Source organism: Esox lucius, chromosome 3, assembly GCF_011004845.1.
Source record: "Esox lucius isolate fEsoLuc1 chromosome 3, fEsoLuc1.pri, whole genome shotgun sequence".
Lineage (NCBI taxonomy): Eukaryota > Metazoa > Chordata > Actinopteri > Esociformes > Esocidae > Esox > Esox lucius.
This window is the reverse complement of record NC_047571.1, coordinates 18,538,417-18,555,417: the sequence shown is the minus strand read 5'-3', so window position 1 is coordinate 18,555,417 and position 17,001 is coordinate 18,538,417. Positions and strand designations below refer to the sequence as shown.

General features: G+C 40.0%; 2 protein-coding genes across 5 annotated transcripts; both read left to right on the top strand.

Annotated features, from left to right (window-relative positions):
• Positions 1-36: 36 nt before the first annotated feature.
• LOC105020109 (outer dense fiber protein 2) lies at positions 37-6,841 on the top strand. Of its 4 annotated transcripts, none has more exons than XM_010886826.4 (17): positions 37-234; positions 848-983; positions 1,179-1,308; positions 1,422-1,553; positions 1,793-1,867; positions 2,088-2,159; positions 2,291-2,407; positions 2,713-2,898; positions 3,077-3,186; positions 3,339-3,474; positions 3,631-3,741; positions 3,860-3,964; positions 4,831-4,989; positions 5,464-5,564; positions 5,837-5,999; positions 6,243-6,368; positions 6,508-6,841. In XM_010886826.4, exons 2-17 carry the CDS (start codon positions 850-852, stop codon positions 6,685-6,687), a joined length of 2,037 nt encoding a protein of 678 aa, XP_010885128.2. In that variant the 5' UTR covers positions 37-234; positions 848-849; the 3' UTR covers positions 6,688-6,841. The 4 variants fall into 4 exon arrangements, with proteins under 4 accessions (XP_010885128.2, XP_010885119.2, XP_010885155.2 ...); XM_010886817.4 differs by lacking the exon at positions 37-234 and adding an exon at positions 299-529; XM_010886853.4 differs by lacking the exons at positions 37-234; positions 4,831-4,989 and adding an exon at positions 299-529.
• Positions 6,842-11,857: 5,016 nt separating this feature from the next.
• Positions 11,858-16,061, top strand: bcl10 (BCL10 immune signaling adaptor). Its single transcript, XM_010886804.3, has 3 exons — positions 11,858-12,136; positions 12,548-12,836; positions 13,042-16,061. The coding sequence occupies exons 1-3, from the start codon at positions 12,086-12,088 to the stop codon at positions 13,503-13,505; spliced, it is 804 nt and encodes a 267-aa protein (XP_010885106.2). The 5' UTR covers positions 11,858-12,085; the 3' UTR covers positions 13,506-16,061.
• The last annotated feature ends 940 nt before the right edge of the window (positions 16,062-17,001 follow it).

Here is a 17,001-nt window from a genome sequence, read left to right as displayed (position 1 = left end):
TGAAATTACAATACATGAGCACCATTGACTACCATTCATCCCTGGAAGGGACGCACTTCGGGTTTGTTCGCTAACAACCATGCTCTCTAGGGGATGTTTACGGTTTTTTATGTCCAATCACGATTCATAGAGTAAATAGGAAGGACCCAAATCAACCAATCAGTACAACGAACTCGATTTATTTTGTTATACTGGACTACGGGGAGAATCAGTTGTTAAGAAAAGTGAATGAAGGTAAGAACATACATACACCACTCACCATACTTAGCTAATTACGTCTTGACCGTAGAATATGTATATTGCCTAGCTTTTGCTAACTCCATTTGGTTTTGCGTTCGGTCTTTGTCATTCTATAAAACCTAGACAACTAGTTAGCTTAGTTAGCATTTAACTAACTTGCTATTGTTTACGGTAGGAAGCTCAGCGGAACCTGCAAGCATACTTTAATGTACAAACTGTCGAAATCCTAGTTTGTTTATGTCGTTAGCTTGCTTGCTAGCTAGCTACGGTTCTTTGACTGACAGTGAAGGTCAGATTGGATTACTAACTCAACTACTAATTATCAAAAGAACACCGACATTGATAAAGACAGAACATGAACATGTCTTGAAGAATGTATTTGTTAGAGACCAGTCGTACTGTTATTTAGCTAAAAGTATTGTACTAGTATTTGCATTATATTGTATATAACGAATCTGATGTTGTCTTTGTATAGCTTTAAAAAACATGTTGTCTATGGACCAATAATGTTAATACTTTGATATCACTTCCATCCTTAGTTGTCTTATTATAAAAACATATTTTAGCAAGCATAACCCTAGATTTAGTGCTCTAAACCACCTTGCAGGAATGGGAGCCATGTCTCCTGAGGAAACCTACCAAGACTCTCTGGAGGATGATCTAGACAGGTTCTCAGAGTCTGGAAGAGGGAGCAGGATGCGCAGTAGTGTCTACACCAAAACCCCGGACATGGATTGCAACTGGTGAGGTCCTTTTTATTAAGGGATAGTGAAGAGTGTGGTATGACACATAAGTGTGGCGTGCGCCCGTACACACACACACACACACACACACACACACACACACACACACACACACACACACACACACACCCTGGTCCACAAACAGTTTTACATGTCAATACAACAAATGTGTAATCCTATCATGTTTTTATGTAGTTACGGAGACTGTGGTGCCACCGTCAGTAAGAGTCCCCTGTTGAAATCATTGATGGATGCAGAAGCAGCTGCCAACTCTGCAGCCATACAGCTCATGTCGTTCAAGGAGACTCTGGATGGTGATTTTGCTGTATGTGTGATCTTTTGTAATCGATGTGCTGACGAGGCATCAGTTTTTATTTTCAGATTGTTCATTATGGTAACGGTGCGTCCAAGGCTATATTAAACAATTGTGTTATAAAGGACTCAAGACACTCCTCCTCTGACAAACATCGGATGTCAAGGCAGAGAGGCCTTCTCCTGGAGAAGTTGGAGGTTTTTAAACGGATCAACAAGTCTGTTCGACAGCAGCTTAAAGATCTGCAGGATGCCGAGGTTGGTCAGGAGGGCCTCTCTTAAGGGGATCAAGCTTATAAATAGTTTAAGTGCATTATATCTGCAGCATTTTGCATCTGAACCCAACTACATTGGACATATTTTATTTTCATAAATACTTCTTTGTGTATCTTAATGTTACCAAATGATATTACAACTTTGCTGTTTTCTTATTTATTTTCTTTGCTGTAGCTTAAAGGAACAATTTGACTTCTGCTTATTTCTCTCCTGTGTTATAGGCTTCTAGAATGGAGACAGACAAACACATTGATGTCTTACTGCAGCAGCTCACTCAGGCTGAGTGTGACAATGTGGTAAACTGCATCTCATTTGAATATCACAAAGACTGCATGATGCTGCTTGCTTCATTGTGGTTTGGTATTGAAATCAATCCATGTGTACGGAAGTTAGCTATTTTTTTAAGCCGGCTAGGACCGAGAACAATCTGCTACGGTACACTACATACATTTGGCATTTCAAACTGCAGTGGTGCTGAAATGTAAATACACATTTGTGTTCTCTTGTTTCCACCAGCATTTGAAAAGAGATTTGAATGATAAAGAGAAAATGGTTGAGGAACTCATGGGTTTGCGAAAGAGAGAGATGGTAAACATTGGCCTTTTATTTCGCTTGAAATGCAAAAGCAATGGCCAGAATTTGTTAGTTCAAACATTTTGACAAAGGTCGAGATGATGTCTAAACAGTGTCCTCACACTCTGTCCTCTGACGATCCACAGGAGAACACAGAGAATGCAGTCCATGCCACCAGGTCTGTGGAGACCACACGCGCTCATTTGCAGGGCCAGCTACGGAGCAGAGAGGCTGACAACAACCGCCTGACCGTTCAGCTCCGGGTACCACGCACATTCATCAATCAGTCTATTAGTCAATAAATCACTTGGATTTTCTCAGTTAGGAAATATTTGTGCATGTCTATGAAATTCTAGAGTGCCAAATAAGCCTGAGACTACAGAAGAGACAGCATGCATTATTCAGTATTGTGCTTCCAGCCTTTGTGTTTTCTGGGACAAGTGAAAGCACAGTGATAGACAGCATTGCTCTATGACCTTTCCAATATATGCATAGTCCATTAAGGTAACTTGTTTGCTTAAGATGGACTGAAAGCCGAGTGCATCTTCCTGGTTATTCATGGTTCCAGGGTTTGGAGAGGCAGCTGATGGAGCAGAAGCTGGAGATAGACAGTCTGAGGGGGGAGATCTCCAGTGTGTCTGAGAAGGCAGCCCAGGAGAAAGAGGCCCTGAAGAAGGCCACCCGTGCCCAGAAACAGAGGGCTGAGAGGTTTGAAGCTGCTGTGGATAAATGCTACGCTCAGCTGAAGGAGAAGGTAGGGTTATGTTAGGATTCCTTTTGCTGGACACACATTTAGGTTGTGTTAAGTATGGCGAACCTGTTTTGAAATGGGGTGACCCATATGACTAGAGCTACCTATGCTGAACATGGTATCTGGTTGTTTTTGCCAGTGAGCAGCTTTGTGTTGTGCTGTGTGATATGATGGCATATAGGATATTCAGCTGGCCAAGGCTCATTCTGAGATGGACACATGGAGGGGACAACAGGAGCAGCAAGCTGATGAGAGAGTACAGCTTGATGCACAGATAAGACTACTGACAGAGTATGTCATTTCAACCTTCAGTATTACATTTTAGGTGCAATGCAAAATTGGAGCGTGATGTTAATCCCAGTCTTATGGTGATCATCAGATTTTCTCCTCTAAGAAGGTATGTGTGGGACACTGGCATTTGCTTATTTGTTGTTTCATTACAGCCAAGTATTAGACATTACTGCAAAGCTACAGGAAGAGAGGGATGAATTCACTGCTGCAAATGAAGTCTTACTTCTGAAAGTGGAGAAACTCAATGCAGAAAATGGAGACATTGGCCTTGAGAATGCAACTCTTAAGGTGGGAAACTGAATAGTCAATGTACCTTTTAAGTTGTGTGCACAAGTCATAGTTGATTGATTTAGTTTAGACAGATACAAATAACCAAACATCAATATATGTATGTGATTTATTCCCCAGACTTTCAGGATGATGTATTTCTATATGTGTTTCCAGGCATCCATCGTCGAGCTGGAGCTGCAGTTGGTCCATTCTGAAGCTGAGCTAAAAGATGAGCAGACTGTCTCACAGGAGAGGAAAAAGCAAGCAGAACAGTGTCAGAGGGAGGTAGGAGTCCCCCCACCTCCCAACACACCCACACACCCACGTTTCCATAGTTACTATTCATGTACAAAGATTTTGAGACTTCTAGGTTAAGGCCTGTGTTATGGCACATCTCTTTCAGGTGGCAGAGCTTCAAATAGAGGTGGATGGTCTGAAAAAACTATTGGGGAGTGTCCTACTGGAGACTGAGAACATTAGAGAAGGAAGAGAAGCAGAAGTCGAGAAGGTTAGGTCTCCTGTTAGCAATGTTCTGTGTAGAGCTTGACCTCAATCTGGTTGGCATCCTTTGAAACTGAAGCAAGAGAGAGCCTACTCAACCTGTGTAACAAAACAAAAAAACATGGGTAAAGGTTGGCTGGTATGGTCCAGTATTAGAGGTAGAATAAATGGTGTCTGGCAACCACACTGGTAGAAGATTAGCTTATCACAATAGTAATACTGTCTGGTTTGTGCATAGGATGGGAACGTTAATAGTTTGGTATATATAACTGGACCATATAGTAATATGAACTATCCTAAGATATGCTATATTCTATTAATATGTGACAACAATATATGTTGTGAAATGTGTCTGCATATCATAGTTATTGTAAGTTAGCAAGCAAAATGAGATGTGGTGCGACTCAAGCTGATACTGAAACCCACAATGCAATGTTCTTTCTAGACAGGCTGGCTAGCTTGGCTCAAACATACCTCTGGTTATGTAGCTAGAACATTTATTTACACAATATTAACACAGTCAATATCGACGTGTGAAGTAGTTATATAGTTGAAAGATCTTTGGGTAAGATTGGTGGAAAAAATCATCGATACAACCTGGCCTTTTACCGAATTGATTGGAGTTCAGGCTTTGTGAATACGGGGGTGGAATACCCCTCTAAGTTTCCCTTGATCCAACAACATCGTGAAACAATGGATCGCTCATAATAACAATTAGGTTTTTATTCTAAATAAGCCTAATTACTAAACCTGGTTAAATAAAGGTTAACAAAGAAACAGTCCAAGTAGTGAGGGCTAGTTGGAGGGGCAGCCTGTCAGTTAATCTCCTTTCTCTGCCATCCTGCTCTGCACGCCCCTACCCCCGTACCCCAGGTGAGACTGGAGCTGAAGGGGCGCGTCAGGGAGCTGGAGGAGTACCCTGACTTACTGAGCGCCACGGAGCAAAGTCTGGCCGAGTGCCAGGACAACCTGAAGCGTTCAGAGAAGAGATGTGCAGACAAGGCAGAAGCCATTAGACAGCTCCAGGTCAAGGTGTGAATGTTAAGATGGATAACCTGTAGATGGTCAGCTAAGCCCTGTGGTATCCAATAGTGTACAACATATAACGTGGCCATTTAGCACCTTCAGCCACCAGGGGGCGGTCAGGCCCTGTGTGTGACTGTGTCCCCTCCCTAGCATTCAACCCGCATCTGTAGTTATCATAATAGTGTTTGGGGTTTGCGTTTGGATGTGCTCCGATTGCAGTGGAAAGAAGTTACCTTATGCCCCTGTGTGCTGCCGTGTTTGTAAACCCCTCGAACATCACCCTAAATGCTTTGGGAATCAGTTTCTGTGGATGTTTCAACACTGTTTAATCAACAGTTTCTTTGTGTTGCTCATGTCAATGTTGTGCTTTGGTGCGTGTGCTGTATTAAGCGTGTGTGGGTACGTACACACCTCCGTTTACTGAACACGCACATTGTACGGCACAATGTGGATTCAGACCGATGATCATTCTTTCTCCAGGTGGAGAGGCAGGGGGAGAAGATGAGGGCATCGGTGGACATTAGAGACTCTGTCCATGAGGACAGTTCACAGCTGCAACGCAGAGTGGATTCCCTTCAAAAGTCTGCTCTTTCTCTCCTCTAGACATCATTTGATATGTTAGACCAATTCATTGTTAGGATGAGGTTTTGAAACTAGACTCTCATTTCTCATCTGTCCAGTAAATCAGTGACATTTAAGATTAAAGAATAGTATAGTTTTTCAGCCTGTATGTTTATTTTATTTTTTTCCTGAAGATGTATGCAGTGTTTATATTCTGCATTACGAATGTGTTACGACATCTTTTTGTGGCCAGATGGGCCCATTATTGAGCACTGCTGTCTATTGCTTCCAGGGAGATGGAGGAGCTTCACGGGGAGAACCAGGAACTGGTCCGCAGGCTGGCAGGTCAGGAGGAGGCGCTGCACTACAGTAGCAGACAGCTGGACCAGCGCTCCGCAGACTGTCAGGCTCTCAACAGACAACTAGAGGCAGCACTGGCTGATGTCAGGATGCAGGTACTCTCATATCACCTGGATACAATGTCATATGTGGATGTAGACCCGTTTTTTAATACTCACATGCTCAGCGTATTATTTTCTTCTGACCGCTCAAGTGTTTGTAGTAGGAAATTAGTAAATGCTCAGAAGGGAGTATGCTATATATTTCATGGAACCACGTTCCCAGAGGGGAATGTAGTGTAGCTACACATTTTTGTTGACTTTTTGCTGCATCTCACTGTCTCCTTCTTCGTGGCCAAGGTGTCCAAAGTAAAAGACAATGCCATATCCAGAGAAAGTTCCCTTCAGGCTAGAATCCTGGAACTGGAGGCGGAGAAGTGTAGAAGAGAGAATGAACTTAAAAAGCTCAAACAAAACAAGCAGTCGGTGAGTATCGTTCAGAGACAATCATGTAGCAAGAATAACCTCTTGCAAACCATAAAGCATTTCCCTTTCAACTGTTGAAGACATTGTATAATACCTTTTGTTTTCATTAAAATACCCCATTTCTGTCTTTGCACTCCAGGCTGAAAAACAGTTTGAGGTGCGTCTGAAGGACTTGCAGCTCAGCCTGGACCAGTCAGAAACCCACAAACAGAGCATTCAGAACTACGTAGACTTCCTTAAGAACTCCTATGCCACCATGTTTGACGAGGGACTACCTCGGGCACCGTCTAGTTTTGGGTCTTCCTACTTTTTAAAATGATAATTACTCAGGAACTGTGTGTTTGTAGTATGTTGGTGTAATCATACTTTATGTACTGTACAATGAGCCTTATTTAAGAATATTTATAATAATGTATGTCATTTGAAAGAACTAATTGATGTAATGTATGATAAAGAAATACATTTAATTTTCATATAATGTACATAACTATTGACTGTTTTTCTATAAAATTTCATTTCAGTGAAATGTATAATTGATATTGTGCAGAGTTTTTATGGCATAACTAAATGTCCTTTCCAGAGGAGGCCTTCTACTACAGAAAGAGGAGGTGGGTCCCTGCTCTATAGGTAGTTCCAGTTCCCTGGTAGCTGACATGTTATTGTTGGCTCATATTGGAAATGTGCTGATAACTGCTGTCCCTTGACTTTGGCACCATGTAAATCACTTTAAATGACTAAAAGACAAGTAATTAATCTTATTTAATAAGCAAACATACATCCTTTATACTGCAAAACATCTACAAGCCCATTTTCCAAAAAGTTGGGATGCTGCTTGAAATGTCAATTAAAACAGAATGCAATGATGTGCAAATCATTTAAACCCTGTATTTTAAAGAAAATGGTACAAAGACAACATATCAAATGTTGAAATTGAGACATTTTATTGTTCCTTGAGAAATATATGCCCTCTTTGAATTTGACTGTTGAGTAGCTCAAATCCTATATCAAGCAAGAATGGGGAAAACATTTCACTTTCAAAACTACCGCAACTGGTCTCCTCAGTTCACTGTGTGAGGCAACACACTGCTAAAAGTGCCCCAGTCCCAACTTTTTTTAATAATAATAATAATACGTTTTATTTGTATTGCACTTTACACGTGAAGAACACATCTCAAAGTGCTACAGGTGCACAGATAAACACTAAAACATATTTTAAACATGTTGCTGGCATCAAATTCAAAATGGGCATGTTCCAAAAACAATTACATTTCTCTGTTTCATTTTCTCAGTTGCTCAACAACTCGGGGTTTCCTTTGTTGTAGTTTTCGTTTCATAATGTGCCAAACGTTTTCAATGGGTGACGAGTCTGGACTTCAGGCAGGCCAGTTTAGCACCCAGGTTCTTTTACTACAGAGCCATGCTGTTGTAATACGTGCAGAATGTGCTTTTGCATTCTCTTTCTGAAATAAGCAAGGCCTTCCCTGAAAAAGACATAATTTAGGTGTGTTGCTCCAAAACCTCTATACAGTGAATATAGAAAGTCTACAAAAAAAAGGGTTTTTATGATGTAAAAGAACGAGACAAAGGTAAATCATGTCAGAACCTTTTCCACCTTTAATATGACCTATAACGAGAACAATTCAATTTGAAAACAAACTGAAATCTTTGAGGGGAAAAATAAACTCACAATAACCTGGTTGCATAAGTGGCCTGAAGGTTTTTTCTGAGATGCAACTAAGAAGGCTATAGTAATTCATTGAGAACTTTGTGACTAATGTTACTGATAATCCAAATCTAAATCATGATATCCAATCGTTACATTCATTTTTTTATACATCTGGCCTTTACATGTAAACCTAAGCTAATTTGTCAGCCACGTTCAAGTAAGGATTGCCTAATTGGGCAACTTTTGCTTCAATTATTCAGAAAAATGGGAAGAAAGCTACAGACAGCTGAAGCAAGATTTTCAGGTCTATTTTTAAATGTAGTGTCATGAACAATGATTGCATATTCTTTACCAATGAACTGATTCACTGTTGCATTTGCAACAAATGCATGTACATGCTCTAGCTCAGTCACCACAGCCAAAGCAGTGACTATTCAATTATTCAATATAGCATTTTGTATTATTGCTGCTAAATGTACAGCAAACAGTTAAAGACTGTTTTTCCTTTGTCATGTAAATTATGTGGGAAAATGCATGATAGCAAACAACTGATATTTGCACCAAAAACGGCAGTAGACTGGAAAATAAAGCAATTGACCTCCTGTATTAGCTTCACTAAATTATTTGGAATGACATTATTCTAAATACATTTAATAAAAAAATAATCTAGATAATTATTTTTCCAATATGACATGCCTAAGTAAAAAAGACAGGGTGACAGGATGTCCACTACAATAAAAACGTTATACAGTGGGGAGAACAATTATTTGATACATTGCCGATTTTGCAGGTTTTCCTACTTACAAAGCATGTAGAGGTCTGTCATTTTTATCATAGGTACACTTCAACTGTGAGAGAATCACATTGTATGATTTTTAAATAATTAATTTGCATTTTATTGCAAGACATAAGTATTTGATCACCTACCAACCAGTAAGAATTCTGGCTCTCACAGACCTGTGGCGCAATTATTAGAAAATGGAAGAAGTTCAAGATGACGGTCAGTCTCCCTCGGTCTGGGGCTCCATGCAAGATCTCAACTTGTAGGGCGTCAATGATCATGAGGAAGGTGAGGGATCAGCCCAGAACTATACAGCAGGACCTGGTCAATGACCTGAAGAGAGCTGGGACCACAGTCTCAAAGAAAACCATTAGTAACACACTACACCATCATGGATTAAAGTCCTGCAGGACACACAAGGTCCCCCTGCTCAAGCCAGCGCATGTCCAGGCCCGTCTGAAGTTTGCCAGTGACCATCTGGATGATCCAGAGGAGGAATGGGAGAAGGTCATGTGATCTGATGAGACAAAAATAGAGCTTTTTGGTCTAAACTCCACTTGCCGTGTTTGGAGGAAGGAGAAGGATGAGTACAACCCCAAGAACACCTTCCCATCCATGAAGCATGGAGGTGGAAACATCATTCTTTGGGGATGCTTTTCTGCAAAGGGGACAGGACGACTGCACCGTATTGAGGGGAGGATGAATGGGGCCATGTATCGCGAGATCTTGGCCAACAACCTCCTTCCCTCAGTAAGAGCATTGAAGATGGGTCGTGGCTGGTTCATTCAGCATGACAAGGACTCGAAACACACAGCCAGGGCAACTAAGGAGTGGCTCCGTAAGAAGCATGCCTCAGTACAGGAGGCAACTAAAAAATGTATTTTAAGATAATCTTACAAACTTCCTTAGACAAGAAAAAGAGGAATTAAGATGAATCATTTCAGACATTTAAACACTTGAGGCCAATTTAGGACACTTGTGGCCAAACAGTTTAGGACTAAAACATCAAGATCAATTGTGTTCTTCACTGACCTTGATTTTTTTGTCCTAGACTAGGATTAATATAAGAGTTGTATCACTGCTGACCCCTTCTTCTCTTTTATATATGAAAGAGATCTGATGTATTTATTCGCTGTCGAGTGAGCCAAACAAAGAACACTTTAATGTTGGAAATTAGTTAAACAAGCATTGAACTTTTGTTTTCCAAGATAATTTGTATTGTTTCTTGTGTGCTTTCATTCTGGAATCTCTTTTGTCTCCAGGAAAGCCTGGAGGAACATTCCATTCAGGATGAACATGGTAGTTATCTCTACCAACATCAAAGAAAAAGTGATTATGATTTATCCCTGTCCTTCATTTCAGGACAACATGCTTGAACAGAAAACTTTGTAAAACTTGACCAAATTCTGAGTATATATGGGTACGTCGAGTGAGGTCCTTTGATCATCCTTGAGTTGTCTCTAGAACTTGATTGGAGTCCATCTTTAGAAAATACAATTGACTGGACATGATTTAGAAAGGATATAGAATTATGTCAGGGCATAGACCAGGCTACATCAGACTTTAGAAACTGACAAGTTATGTTACGCGTTTCTGTTGCACCCAGACCACATAATGGAGGGACTACTTTTTGCATTAAGTTCCATGTTTCATCCTGAATATCATTCTTTTACAGGGACCTTCAGAAGAATGATTACTGAACATGATTTTTCAAACTCAGCTCAGTACCACATTAGCTAAATTTCTGTAAATCTGACATCCATCCAACTCACGGAATAATTCTGGTCAAACAATGGTTAAATTAGAATTTTTTTAGAGAAGGCATACTTGAATTTGTATGTTACACATTATATTAGCCCACTAATTGCTGAAATTAAAGTACTGAAGTCCAAATCAAAGGATAAAGTGGGGTAATGTAAATTGGATTTATTTTATTTAGCAGTTTCCTACAGTATAGTAGCCCCATCTTACAGCGTACCAGTCAAAGAACATTATAAATAATTGTGGAAAATGTTATATATAGATTCTCCAGCCATTTTATTAGGTAGGGTAACATGGGACCGAACACCCCCTGGGGTAACTCTCACAAAATGTCACCATTCTTTTTTTAAGACCTCCTCTGGCTGCCACTAGTCTTAATCAACTACAAATTTCCTCTGTACCATCACACCTTCTCAGCCAACTATTAAAAACGTTTTCTTCTGTATTTCATTATAAGGATTGCTGGGATTTGAAACATTGCCTTATTTAAACGATAATAAGTTTAGTTTAACTGTATGAAATGCCATGTAAGGAAAATGTAAGTGGTGTAAAAAAAACCAGGGCCAGTTCTTAAAAACCCTTAGGCGATATATCTTCTAAAAATGCCCCTTTCCTAAAAAATACACTTCATTAAATACAAATGAATATGTCTGATCTTGGGGGGGGGTCTTAACCTGCTAGTTAAAACAACTATACCCTAACACCGAAAAATTTGATACAGAGTATTCAAACGTGGTCAAGAGGTTTAGTTGTTATTCCACCATGTGGACGACGCGTAATCTAAGCGATTTTTATGTGGTATGATTGTTGCTGTCAGATTATGGCTACAGTATCTCAGAGACGACAAATCTCCTGAGATTTATTGTACACGCAGTAGTGCGATACACAGCCGCAGTTCTGTGGGCGAAAGCACATTAATGAGAGGCCACATACTCGTCCAAGCTGACAGAAAAGCCACAGTACTCAAATATCTCTTTACAACAGCGATGTGCTTCAGAATGGTATCGATCTGCCTAAACGGATGGAGTCAAAACAAGTTTCTCTACCTGATGCTATAAAGGTTTATCTAATAAAGTGAGTGTTTGAGTGTTTGTCTTGAAATACAACTTTTCATAATTAATTAAGTTTAACCACAACGCCATTTTCTTGCACAATAAACTACATTATTTGAATGGTGGATTACATGCACACATTTACGCGCTGACAGCGCCACGAGGCTACATGAAAAGCACTCATGATTTACTTGCCCATAGACGTACATAACTTGCGTAAACCCGTCCATAGAATCAGGAAGTGACCATTTGCAGTAGTTATCTAATGAGAAACGTTTATGTACCCAGGCTGTTGCGTTGTATCGACAAAAAGCTGAAATATTATACAACAGTTACTGGAAAATACATTATCCGTGTGCAGGAGGGAAGTTTGGGGTTGAAATATTTTTTGTGTAACTTTTTAATCTCGTAAAGTATCCGGAAGACGGTAATTTGAACTTTAGGTAGGGTGAGTAGAATGGATGTTCCTCACCTGACAGAAGATGAAATGGCCGATATTAAGAAAGAGGTAAGTCTATTGATAATTTCTCTCAATCAAACTGTCTGTTCCCAGAGAGTGATTAAGTCGAATAGTTGTTAATAACTGAGATATGAATTTTAAATGTTTATGTGGGCATATGAAGAAGTGAAAGTGAATACGCCGCACCCTATAGGCTACCTCATTTTTTTCTAGGGTAAATACAATTTCCCCAGATCTTCATTATGTCTTGTGCCTATTTGTAATTCACTTCTCTAAATCATCAACAAATCATCAATGTAATTTTTTACCAGTCCTTTGCTAATATAATGTTACCATCAGTACTTAGTTATCTGCAGTAAGTCCCCTGTTTACAACCACTTTATAAAACAAAATCTATGAATAATGTGAACATAAGAGAAAACAAGATAACCAGTTCCCCTCTTTCTTTTGTCTGTCCAGGTCCTGACGAGGCTGCGGCCGTACCTCTGTGACAAAATCCGGGCAGACCGTCATTTTGACTTCCTGCGCTCTCGTAAGATCCTGACGCGGGACGACGCGGAGGAGATCAGCTGTAGGACCACACAGAGCAAGAGGACGGGAATGCTGCTGGATTACCTGGCTGAGAACCCCCGGGGACTGGACGCCCTGGTTGAGTCCATTCAGCAGGGACGTACTCTGAACTTCATTATCACCAAGATCACTGACGAGGTGCAGAAAGTGAAGAACGAGAGGATAGAGGCTCTCAGAGGTACATTGTGTGTGTGGTTGTGTGTTGTTTTTGATTCTTTGTTTTATAATGGAGGTGGTTTGGTGAGCCACGCTTGAATAACGGGTACATTTGCCTGAGCCTGAAGATTTCCCGAAGCTCCCAGAGCTAACTAATTGGCTTTAGCTCAGTGAGGTAACACTGTCTTAGTAAAATTATCATGAACATCTCCCATTGCGCCCTACAGCAGGGGCATCCAGCTCCACTTTGGGCTTCCTGCCGACCCAGGACTCCGGGGCCACCAATGACCTCTCCAAGACGCTGTCACATGAGTCCAACCTGGCATCTACCATGCTGTACCACGGAGAGGGAAGCTCAGCCACCTCTGACTCCCTGAAGTACCTCAACCTGCCTGCTGACTTGAGCCAAGGGAAGGAGGTGTCATCATCCACGGGAGGGGGTAGCATGGCCGTGTCTTCATCCCAGGCCTCGTCCACGCTGCCAAGGCCCGGAGACCCGGGGGCTCCGCCCTTGCCGGAGGAAGTTCTGCTGCTGCCCGACGCCTCATCCAACTTGGACGCTGGATCACACAGGAGCACCACAATCAGTGGAGGGGATGCCAACTTCCAGCCCCTGAGGTCACGCTCTATTACCCCCACTATCATGTCATACAGGGACCTCTCGTCTCTGCCCCCACCAAAATCATACTAAGACCCGACTCGCTCCTTGCTGTGAACTCCCACCATCATTATTCAACACAATCACTCTTAATACATACTGTATTTGTAGCGGTGTATGTAATTATCACACTGGTTTTATTTCAGTGATATTTTAATGAAATTACAATACGCAGAGTATGTACCGTGCCTTCAATTATACCCTGGACATCAGAAAGTTGGACAAACCTTTTTTTGTTTTAGCATGAAATAAGTACCTGCATACTAACGATGTGTCGAACTTAACCTCTTATCACTGTTCCTATACAGAGCTCTTTCAGAAGTTGGCCTGTATGGAGAGAGGAATTGAGACATTGGTACACTATTCTGATCTAAGGTTGTAGGTCATCATTTGTATAAACACTGCTACTTTCTTACAAACTTTATGGATGTGTGAGTGGGTGGTTTCAGCATGGAGCACCATGGCAGCTATGGTAACAGTGTGCCCTTATTAGGTGCCCAGATCATCAGAAGATGATTTCTCTGCATTACAACCAAACACTGGAATGAATGGTTCACTCTGTATTTACAAACACAATATGTATTCCAATTGTGTTAAGTAAGTGTTTTAGGTTTAGACTAGACTATTGTTATTCTATAGATACACTGTTGTTTTATGAAAGGCCATATGTGGCTGCATTTACTGGGGCAGACAAATTCTGACTCAGATTTTATCAGCTTTGCAAAAAATCTGATGGGATTGGTCAATAGAACGATTACTGGATAAAAGTTCAGAATATGTCTGCCTGTCTTAAAGCTGCCAATGTGTTTAATGTTCAATTGCTGATATATTTATTATTATCATTTGCATGCACAAGCCATACTGTAGTCACCAGACACAACAAAATAACTTTTTCAAAAAGTTGCTGGAATAAATTACACAACCATCTCGTCTCTCAGGTCTAAAAAGGCATGACAATGCAAAAACTATTATTTCCACCATTAAGATAGATACATGTAGATCACTCAAAATGTTTACTTCCCGCTACACCGTTTCATCCTCATTCCAGTATGTGTAGCCACATAGCCATGTTTTGTGGTGAGTCTGACCACTGCAGTTAAATGGCTTTTGCATGAAACTAGAGGGCCAAATAAATCTCAGGAATAGAACTATGACCAAAACAACTGTCTAGATTATGCTTCAACACTGAAAGTGGAAAGGTTTAACATGCTATAAACCAAAACATCCCTACAATATTGAAAAGAAAGTAATTCCATACATTTACAAATCCAGATTTTTAGAAATCTTAGATCATTTATGTACCAGATTTTGGCCTTATAAATCAAAGGAATATAAGACACTGCAGACTTAAAAAAAAAACCAACATAATTTAAGATCTGATGGCTACCAGGAGGACATTCTATTTTAATCATTTTTTTTACTCTTTATGTTTTAATAATCCTGAGACATTAAGCTTGTATGTTACATGCAAAAAGGTTGCTCAATCAAACCTCTAAAGTCGTTAATTATTGAAGATGTAGCCCAGTGTTGCGCATCGTCTGACACCAGTGTTCATGGATGTTGATATTTAGTCTCTCCACCATGAATCTGAACCATTGGGATCGTGTCCAGAACAAATCTGAACCAATCACAGATGCCTATCTTTCATGTTTTGATTGCACAGTACAGCAAAGCACAACTGAGTACAGTAAATAAGCCATAGTTCAGCAGAGTAAAATACAGAAGAACACCGTAAAGTAAAATTATCTCTTGTGTACTCAACTGTAAACTTTACTGTACAGAGCTAAACTCAACTGTATTGTGCTGTACAAACTTCTGAGATGGACATCTGGTCCGAACTGATCGAATGTCATCTTGTTTGTTGGTGCAGCTTATTACAGTGATAACCACCTTGCTTTGCAAGTCCTACATTTTACATTTTGGTCTTTTCGCACTGGCTATTTCAAACAACTTATAGTCTGTGTGTTGAACTAAGAAAATAGTTCAGTCAATTTCAGACATGAATTGATGTGTAACAGTTATTGGGAATGTTACAACTGAACCATGTTTAGATGATTATAGCTAGTTATAAAGCTTTTGGAAAATAAATATATTTCAAGCTTCAGTTTTAGTTTACGAGACACTTTTACAATTGTAGATGTTATCGGCTGTCATTGTAATTTAATCTATTGTTAGTGTAAGTGTGTTATCCCTATGCAGCCAAAGGGAGCAGAAAAAGGTGAGAGTGACAAGTTGTTAAATCCAATCAAATCTCAGATGAGAATCAATGGAATGACTACTCTTTAAACTTTAAACTGGGGAAAGTCTGGGTGACTTTTAGTTTCAGTTTCCTAGCTCATAAATGTGAAAATGTTAAATCCTTTGACTGAACATCAGTTGCAATGGCACATTGTTAACTCCTTTCAACCATTGCATTTTCATCCCTTGACACCAGCAATCAACAAAATATGTGGCTAATCAAACAGTATCTTAGCATTGTATTTGCGACAAATCATTAGCTAAGTTAAGAACCAAATCTAAATCTATTTTTGAATATTGTGGTAATTATAAAGGTTAAGAAGAATAAACTGCTTGGTGTACCCTACCCTACCCTACATGGTCATATCAAAATGTTTGTGAAAAAATGGCAAGGCTTTGATTTCTTGACATTACAATTCATCTAATAAGTCTTACAGTCTAGAGAAGGCATCAATATTGGTGTTTTTGAGATAAATTGGCATCTTCAAAGTTCTGAAATGTCTCTTCAATTCTAATATAATATAATACGATTATAGCCCCCAACACACACACCCAGAGACATACTTTACAGGACAGTTCACCAACGGTATCTTCATTGACCCCAAGTCCAGAACAGACACTTGTAAAGTTATGAACAGTACTAGTTGGAGTCATGACGGCATAGAACTCTTTTCCACTTAAGGAAAAGACGGCCAATTACATATGTGTTGATCAAACTAAATATATGTTTACAACATATATGCTCATAAAAGACATAGTTACATACATATATTGCCCCATATATTACATTTCCGTATGGGGTAGTAGCATACAGTATGACAATGTTAGTCGATCCATTGCATCACCAAAAGTGCTATTCATGTCATCAAGGGTATTCTATCCGCGTGGTATCGAAAAGAACATAATATGCCTACAAATTATTTTGGAGAAAACATCAACATTACCGTTGTGGGCGGTTTAACAGGTTGTTTTTTCCCAAACATCAAACATATTGTGCAAAATCTTTTGACTTTTTGTGACACATTTTCTGTAGTAATGAGGAACTTGTCGCGTGTACGCGTGAGATCAGATCAACCAATGCGCTTCACTTAAACCCTTAACCTATTTAATCGAGAACCAGCAGTTCTGGAACCAAAATAGCCTACTCAGCGACTCCCTTATCTGGTTAAGAGGAGCTGGCCAATTTTGGGAACCCAGAATTTGTTGAGACAATTTTCTGGAAAACCCCTGAAGTCTCCCCTTGAAAAAGAGACTCAGTGTTTTGGTGGAAAGTGTCAGTTACACTTAACAT

Bases quoted from the DNA above. Each gene is read 5' to 3' on its own strand.
- LOC105020109 (XM_010886817.4), top strand. From the start codon at position 478: ATGTCGTTAGCTTGCTTGCTAGCTAGCTACGGTTCTTTGACTGACAGT. The intron at 1,309-1,421 runs GTATGTGTGATC...TGTGTTATAAAG, and splicing joins CTCTGGATGGTGATTTTGCT to GACTCAAGACACTCCTCCTC. The intron at 3,965-4,830 runs GTTAGGTCTCCT...CCCGTACCCCAG, and splicing joins GAGAAGCAGAAGTCGAGAAG to GTGAGACTGGAGCTGAAGGG.
- bcl10 (XM_010886804.3), top strand. From the start codon at position 12,086: ATGGATGTTCCTCACCTGACAGAAGATGAAATGGCCGATATTAAGAAA. The intron at 12,137-12,547 runs GTAAGTCTATTG...TTGTCTGTCCAG, and splicing joins TGGCCGATATTAAGAAAGAG to GTCCTGACGAGGCTGCGGCC. The intron at 12,837-13,041 runs GTACATTGTGTG...TGCGCCCTACAG, and splicing joins GAGGATAGAGGCTCTCAGAG to CAGGGGCATCCAGCTCCACT.